Genomic DNA, 9,391 nt, shown 5'->3' on the forward strand with positions numbered 1-9,391 from the left:
ATGCTAGGGCTCAGGGAGTACTTTCATATGAGAATCTGGTATGTGACTAGACCTTGAAAACTAAAAGTCAGGACATTCCATAAACGTTAGAAGAAAGACTGCAATGCTGGAGACACAGATAATGAGGGAATAATGGAGGTCAAATGCAAAGTTTGCATATGGTAAAATCTATGTTAATTACATTTCTTTATGGTACAGAATGCTTACTAATCCTGCAGTAGAACACATCAAATGTGGCCTCCATCTGTAGTCGGGCGGCTCTCTGTAATCAAAGATATGTGGCAAATTGAATGAAATTTGCTACGATAGAGGGTGAACAACCGGGACTTAGTTGGCAAATTCAGTTCACCCTATAGGCACCAGACATGGGCGTATAATGTGTATTGCGTGTACCTCAGCCATGCCCCTGCTATCTGGTGTACCTAAGGCATTGGCTTTTAATGCAGTGGGATATGTCGGCAAGCCAAGGCTGGCACAAATCGGGTTATGGTAGAGGTCTTGCTTCGGCTTTGCTCTGCAGCCCAATTAAAGGAGCCAAAAATGAGTCAGGACACATCTCTCTCCCCTGTGTTACACACTCAGTTTAAGAAAAAAAAACAAGCAGTGTAATGAATAATAATCGATTGACAGGTGACATAACAGTATGAGGAGGGATACAATTTAAATTGTGTGTTTTACTATTTATACATCAGTTTAATTTTTGTATCGAAAAGTGAAAATATGTCTAAAACATATGAGGATGCATCAGATGAAATGAGCACCGGGGGGCTAAATTAAGAGCCAATCTCTGCCACAGTTTTGGGGTACTGGTGTCTTAAATAGTTAAAGAGCTGGAGCAGTGTTTTTTTACCACACTTGACAGTGGTAAATGGTTGCTCGTCATGGAAACTTTAAAAGCATCTGCGACTTTTGGCTGGAAATATAGCAGCATTTTTTTATATATCTTAAGTGAAGAACAAAAAACAACACAATAACATATGCAATGCAACAAAACAAACCTAATAACAACACAGCACAACAAAAAAGTTAGACACAGTACAACACAACACAACAATATGAGATTGCATTAATACAGAGCAAAAATGCAGAACAAATTCAAAAGAATACATCATGAGCACAACATAATGCCTTACAACAAATATGCACAAACATTCTTGTCACACATTACTACTAAGGACCAGTCAAAAATGTTGTGTTATCTGGCTCATGTCTCTTCCAATGGATGGGCGTGTGCCGTGGCTCCTAGGGCCAAGCCCGGCCAATGGCTTGGCTCTGTACGGCTATCTCCATGAATTAGGTATCTGCTCCATCTCCATACGGTGGTGGGAATTGGAAGAAATTGATAAGCACATTGTGAGTTGTTCAAGAGACACTCATGTGTGGTTGCTGTAAGCATGCTTCCTTTATACGGTTTCATCTGTACCTGCTCAGGAGCAGCCTGCTTGCTGAGTAACAGTGGCAGAAGCTCTGCTCTAGGCCACCCCAGGGAATCTAAAGGTGGCACAGCGATAAGTAAGAAATATGAAAAATGTGTTGGATGGGGCATCTGGTATTTAGCGATGCAGATGGGCCATACAATACTTTAAAACATGCTTGACCATGTAGCATGCATATGGGATTGCAGAAAGTTAGCATCTTTTTGTTATGGAAGTAGACTCAAATAGAATCAGATTTACTTGCATTCTACTATTATCTGGCATTGGTTGCCAAGAATTATGGACCCTAATTCCTACAAGCGAGTCAGGTTTAAGACAGTTAAATATACGTCAGCATTTGGTAAGAGATTTGTGGCAAATACTCTATAAAGCCAATACATGGGAATACGCCGCTCTTTGATAATCTAGCATTTCCTAGGGTGTTTCATGATTTAGCCTCAGCAGTTTGCTATAGACTTGGTTTATTGGGGGTGGGGCAGTTGTTTGAGTTAGATGGGTTACGTACGTTTACTGATTTACAAAACGAGTATGATCTTCGTCGACATCGCTTTTTTAGATATCTGCAACTGAGGGAATATTTTTGTACTGATGTCAAGGCAATAACTGAATTAAAGACTTCTAATATCCTGTTTCATATATAGAAGGCAAAACAGAAATCATTGATCAGCACTGTATATCATGGATTTTGTGCGCACAGAGAGGATGATAGTCTGCATTTAGCATCTAAATGGAGTAGAGTAATTTCTCAGGAGGCATTACCATCTCAAAACTATAGGGCATTAGAAACAGTTGAGGGTTCTGTGCACTCAGTGAAGCTCAAACTGCAGCAGCATAAAACGGTTTGCGTGCTATATTAAACACCTGAAATATTTACGAGGTTGATTACAAACTTGAATCTTGACAAAACTAGATGCCCCAAGTGCAGGTTACAATCCGCAGATATTCTGCATATGTTGCATGCTTGTCCTGTTTTAAGGCAATTTTTGGGGAAAAAGTGGGATGGATAATCTCAGACGATTTAGTATATGAGCTACAACTAACCCCAAGGAAGTTGTGTTAGGATATAAAATGGAGTTTGATATTGGGCTGAGGAGGCTTTTATCTATACTCATAGTATCCAATCCATCAGGCTTTGCTTAGATAGATCTTCGTTCTTGACCATCCCCCCACCGTAATCAAAATAGTTGGCATTGATACAGCAAATTCACAATCTCGAACTTGCGTTAGCTAGAAAAAGGGGTGCCCGATCACTCAGGTGGTTCGAAAGACTCTGGGCACAGTTCAATTGGGGGTATAGATTGAGGTTTACTAAATTCTGTAATATAAAGGGCCTTTTTCTTCTGTCATATTCTTCTTTTCCCACTTGCTGCTTGTATGTCTTTTCTTTCTTTAATTTCTTTTTCTCTGCGTATTTCTTTGTGAGATTCGTATATTGAATGCATAATATACAATAGAATTTATATGATTTTCAATGGATTATATTTTCTGAACAAGGCTGACTTATTTAAAATTAAAAAAAGAAAATGTCTAAAATAATGGTAATAAAAAGTAGACTCAAACAAAAAAGAACACTAAACACTCACATAGAAAAGAGTTGAGGACAGGAGTGGTTACTGGCCTGACTGACTGACTGATGTGGACTCACAACAGTCATGGTTTAACATCAACCTGCAACAAAACCAACTTCGCAATATTAACTTTGACTTTATCATCAAAGTGAGTAGATATAGAGTTACAATAGTAAATCTGCACTTATTTCTATACTTACCTTGGCAACATAGTATAGTCAATTTTGTGGAATCGATAATGGTGCAGATCAGTATATTTGTAATTGATATTGAGACTAACAACCTTCTTGGGAGTGTTAACCATTAAAAGTTAATATATTACCAAAATGCAGAGTCTTGTTCATGACTAACATGTAAAATATTATGAATTTATACTGAGACTAACAACTATCTTAGGAGTGTTCACCAGTTAAAAAATGATATATTACCAAAATTGAGTTTCCTATTCAAAGCTGTAACATATAAACAATCTGGTGAAATATTTACTAAAACCTTATCAAAGTCCCAACAATGTTTATACTTTTATTTCTGGCCAAATTCATGCCTCGAATAAGTGGGGAAAATTAATAAAGCCAAAGTTCAATTGGGAAAAAATTCTATGTAAAGATTTGGATGGTGTCTACCTTACTTAAGTTATATTATACATTAATGTATATTCACACAAATATCTGATTATGGATCCCCACAAAACCAACAAAAATATTATATGCTCAATATATGGTTGAGCAACCTGCTACAAGATATGTAGAGTCATAGAATGTGCACACCACTTTTTTTTCTCAAAGCGTGCAACAAAGATTGAAACCAATATTTATCTATTACAGTACATGAAGACTGGAAAAAGCACACTTAATATAATGTATTGCCATTGTGTCTAACGTGGAGGTGCAAAGGTTTGTTAGGGGACATAGCAACAGATAACTTACCTCTATTTCAAACAGTTACTGGAATTGGTTCAAACAGAACAGAATGCATTTTCTACATTAAGAGCTATTTAAGAAATGCATTGAACAGTGCAATAAAATATTACAAAAAAGGGGCACAAAATAGCACCCATGAGTGAAATATAAAATAACAGAAATAAGTCTGTTAAGAATCTTGTTCAGCCATAATGTAAATTTAAAGATATTCACAGACATGGGAATGGCATTTTTCTTGGCCAGTGGCTATTGAGATGGTCCGTAGGATTAATGTGGACTACTGGAGAACTTTCTGATCGCTTTACATACTTACTATAATTCTGACTAAGTTGCATCTTTGAACATACATGTGGATGTTCTAATGTAGAAATATTTTCAAAGGTTATACGCGCTATAAAGGCAGTACTGTGATTTTGCTTTATAAAATTGAAGCAGAAAATTACTTTGGAAAGATATGATGTTCAGCATGTTACTTAAATTAGGAAACTTGTTCAAAACAAATTTTGATTTTAGTAATGATGTAAACATTTATTAAAATCCCTTCTCTTCTGACGGGCAAACTGATTAGAACTTATCCTGTGTTGTATTCAAGAATCCTACCTACAATAGGCTTGCACAATAAAAGTGGTAAAAATAAATAAAAAGAGGCATTTTACAGAAAACTGAAATTATGTGATGACAGTCCACCATTTGTGCTGTCAGTATAAGATTCCCTGTAAAGCATGTCAACCAGTTACAACAAAGTCAAGGACTCCGAGACTTCAATTTGACTAATAATCCCTGTACCCACTTGGAACCTTAACTGAGTCGCTTAGCCAATTGTGGTAGCGCTGTAAATGCCTCATTTTTACATCAGTGCCTAAATGATCCATTAGTCTTTCAGAATTTTTACTTTCTTGACTCTGTCTTTAATCAATTGATTTTATATTCATAGAAAACCAGATGAAGGAAAATAGGTGCATTCTGACTATTTAAAAAAGAACACAGAAAAAAATGCATTTTTATTGCTACTGACCAGTTCTTTAGAACATTGTGCTCAGTGATGTTGGAATACATTGACCTCAGTGTATGAGAATATGACAACTGCATGTCACTAAGACGGCTAATGAACCCGTATACGTTTGATTTCCACAAAATACATTTTTGAAATGTATTGTTTGTAATGTATTTATTACTTACAATAGTAAAATATTAAAATGCACTGTAACAGCATCCTCATGAAGAGCACAAAATATAGTTATGACTACATTAAAAATTAACAAGGAGAGCTGCAACATTTTCTCCAAAAATACCTACATCCTAACCACCTAAATCTGCTTTGCCAGGACACATTTTCATTATGGCAAAGGTCAGACACTTGCTTCTGTCAAGATTAGGAGAACATGTGCATCAGAGTTGTGACCGACAGAAACGCAAACAAAATGAGTGGTGGTGTAGACAATGTGGCTTTTCCGCATATGAAAACATCTTCCCAGAAGACAAAAATAAATCTCCCAAGTGCACCACTTTGAGGTATTGTTGGATGCTTAAATGTACCCCAGAAACATTTACTTTTAAGAATTTCACACAAATTTATTTTTTACTCCAGAGGATGATTTTTTCCTTTCGGAAATGTATATAGTTTAATTCAGCTCATACTATTATTTAACCTTCATAATATTCACATATTATTATTACTTCCTGTTGTTTTGTGATCAAGAAGTCAGTTACTCATATTATTTTTCAGCCACTTCAAAACTGCTGGATACAACTGAGTGTAAACATTGTGAGGTGGCAAAGTATTAGCTGAAAGTGAACTACCTAACCAGAGAATAAATATTAGTGGGTGGCAGTAGGAAAATGATTCATGTTGAACATACATGTTACTTACCTGGTGAAAGAACAAGTTACCTTATGTTGAGGAAAAAACAAAAATAATGCTTTGTATTTGGTGTTGTCATGCAAGCTTTAAAACAATATGGACACTACTAGACTAAGTAATCATTCACTTTCCTTGTATTGCAGATAGTGCCATGTTTGAAAGTTACACCGAGGGAGAAATCCGAGAACTTGTATCTACACTTGTGGAGCGCTACAGAGAGGCAATGAACTCTGGAGAGGAGGAGCTGCCATCTTTCCCGAAAGGCGTGAACAGGATGAAACGAGCTCGGGCGCGGCACAAACCTTGCACCCTGAAGGAACTTGAGGTTAGCGTCAGCGAACTAGGACTGGGTTATGAATCGGACGAGACCGTCCTGTTTCGATACTGTGCAGGAACTTGTGACGCTGCACTCAGGAACTATGATCTGTCTCTTAAAAACATGAGGAGCAAAAAGAAAATTAAGAAGGATAAAGTTAGGGCCAGGCCCTGCTGCAGGCCGCTTGCGTATGATGATGACGTTTCGTTCTTGGATGTTCACAACAGATACTACACCGTCAAAGAGGTATCAGCCAAAGAGTGTGGGTGTGTATAAGGAGAAAAGTCACTCTTGAATATGGCAACAATGGATTGAAAAGCCAAAGCAATGGTTGGGAAGGATGAGCTGCTAAGCATAAGGGCCAGTCGCCAGAACTAATGCCATGACTGGGCTGCTCATGGACACAGAAAGTGGACATGTTGTATGTGTCTTGATGCCCAGTAAAGAATGGCTACAGTATCAAGTCTACCTCAGTTTTGTAGTTGGACATAAGGGGCAACCACAGAACATGTGTTTGGTTGCATGTGTTTATGGCATGTACACGACAGGATATTGAGGAGTATTTCAGGACTTTGGCCTAGGCCTCCACATATCTCCCACTAACACGCGTCGGAGAGCTGAAAAAGGTGGGCAACAGAATCTCATGTGAAGTCATAGACGGAAGAAACATTAAATTCATCTGTGAAACTTTCAACTACCAGGTCCCTAAACTACAATATCGCAAAAATATTTGGACCAAATAATCTTTAAAAATAGTTTCTTTGTGGTCCCTCATTTCCAACAATTTTATTTAAAATGGTGCCCATGTTTCTAACTCCAGTGAAATGTCCATGGCAGATAAGACTATGATTATTAGCAATTGCATAAGGTCCAAGCCCATTTCCATGGCAAAAGCCACAGTCAAGATATAATGCACGGGGTTTGAAGTGGTTCAGACATAATGAGATCTAAGGCATTTGCTTTGACTTCCAACTGCATGTAGAAATACACTTTTATTCCGCCTAGATGTGGAAATGCAAGAAATACTCAGTTTTATCTAAAGACCATATGATACCATTATTTTATTGAATAAGTATATAGGCATTATTTGTAAATGTACAGGATTATATATATATATGTATAAATATATGTATATGTATAAATATTGGTGGAGATTTGCAAATATATATGATATCATGACTTCCCTGGCATTCGTTTCGTTTTTAGAAAAGGCTCCAATAATTCCTACTGTAATAGGTCCCCGTATGTTTCTGTTCTCTAGCATGATTGCTCTCCAAAACTAAATCGATTGAACAAATGCTGCCATGAAAGCTCACAATGAGCACCTAAAGAGGCCCAGAATTGGAAACTGTGGTTATGAAATTATTCCTGACCATCAGACTATATAACAAGGGCCAGCAAGTGTTTCCTTTTTATTATTTATTATGTGATTGTTATAATGGATCTTGTGTGGTTTAATCAATCGTTATGAAACTAAAAGTAATTAAAGTAATGAGTGAAATTTGGTACACATTGAAATATTTAATGTGATAAGTAAATCAAAATTAACTCAAGGCAGCATGATTAATGTGCTTCAGAGAATGAATGAATGATATGCGACTCTGAAAATCGTCTGTCGGATAGTTAAAAGGGGAGATAAAAAAATGTCCGTGATATCACAAAATATACTTCCACCTGTGAGTTATGGACACTGTTCCATGGAACTTACTGCTAGAAGAAAGATACTGTTTAAGTAAACATTGATGTGTCACTTTTAGTAATTTTAAAGTAGCAGTGGCTTTCAGATACCAGCTTGATGCCTATTATGGGTTTATGTCATTTTATCGCAATACATTTCAGATTAATGCAATTTCTGGGAAACATTTTTGTTTGAAATTAATTTCAAAGGAACTATCAGATTTCTATTTGGTTGAACTCATTTTCATTGAAAAATTGTATTAGATTTTATTTATTTTTTCCAAATTATTCTAAAATATTTTCAGAAATACATTCAAATCTAAAGATGTTCTAAACTGCAACCCTATTTTAACATCCGATTCTAGCATGAATCTTAACCCTAATAAAATTCATATAACACCCAAACGTTGGACCGGATTTAGAGTTTGGGGTATCTGAAACTCCGTCATAACGTAAAGAATATTCAGTCTGCTGCATTTTAGTGCCATGGGATATAATACATTTGTAATATGGAGGACGGGATTTTTCTCTGAGAATCCTGTCTGCCAAATTCAAAATCAGGCTATTTGTTCCTTATAAAAATCTTAATGTCAATATTAAATCCTAACCTTCCCTAAAATTATCTAAATCTTGTTCTTACTGAAACACTAACGCTCACCGTGACTCTTACATATCACTAAACCTTAATCTAATCGTTTCAATAACCTAGTCTTACCATTACAATGTTTGTGTCTTTATCACCCTAATTTACAAAAACTGTGTTTATATAATTTGTACATTTTGATTTTAAGTATCAATTAAATAGTTTTTTGCCTTTTATAAGAAGCTGTTTTCGTTTAAGGCTGAATCGCCAGAGTTCATTTGTACCCTCAAAGAAGAGTTACACATAGAGTCAAAAGATGTTTCCATTGTAAGCAGTAAATTTTGAAGAAATACAAAACAAAATCCTAATTGATAAACCTTCAGTACTTTTGTGGCACCATTAAGGAAACCTCTGTGTCTGCATGCGAACAAAAGAAGTTGTAAGTCCAACAACATGTTATCACTTCAGACCCTAACTGTTCATTTATGAAAGGCTAAGGTATCCAAACAACAAACACTTCCTACACAACAGACGCATTAAATCAGGAAGTAAATGTCATTGGATCAACAAAGTAAATACATCGAATAACACACACTGAGTTTGAAGCTGAGCTGCATGTCACATCTGCAGTATAACAAAAGAACTACTTCATTCTCCATCATCAAAACCTAATCAAACACTTGGGACAAGGTAACTATCCTTGAAATGCAATGGCTGCGGTGGACAGTCATTCCAAGCTGTGGCATGCCATGAAAAACACAATAAAGGTAATAGGTGAAGGGGGCTAACTTATAGCCCACTTGCTTTGACTATACTGCCTATTATAGTTTTTTTTTTTTAAGAGTTTACAACATAGCTAAAGCTGACTGCAGCCAGACCGAACTGAATGGTGGGCACTTTCCTGATGAGGAGTGTTTTGCAGACCTCCCACAAATGACACTACGTCATGGGCAGGGCACAAGTCCTAAAAGAAGAAGTGGGGGGGACGCTGACGTCACAAGTGACGTCACGAAAGGTGGCTTACACTCAG

At 36.6% G+C, this 9,391-nt stretch overlaps 1 protein-coding gene across 2 annotated transcripts in view; it reads left to right on the forward strand.

Annotated features, from left to right (window-relative positions):
• NRTN (neurturin) overlaps positions 1 to 7,936 on the forward strand; it is a 187,661-nt gene extending 179,725 nt beyond the window's left edge. For both annotated transcript variants that reach the window (XM_078669132.1, XM_078669133.1), the window contains exon 3: positions 5,929 to 7,936. In XM_078669132.1, coding sequence (XP_078525258.1) covers positions 5,929 to 6,377 — 449 coding nt within the window. In that variant the 3' untranslated portion in view covers positions 6,378 to 7,936. The remainder of the gene's footprint in view (positions 1 to 5,928) is intronic.
• Positions 7,937 to 9,391: the final 1,455 nt, after the last annotated feature.

This window comes from Lissotriton helveticus, chromosome 12 (assembly GCF_964261635.1).
Source record: "Lissotriton helveticus chromosome 12, aLisHel1.1, whole genome shotgun sequence".
NCBI lineage: Eukaryota > Metazoa > Chordata > Amphibia > Caudata > Salamandridae > Lissotriton > Lissotriton helveticus.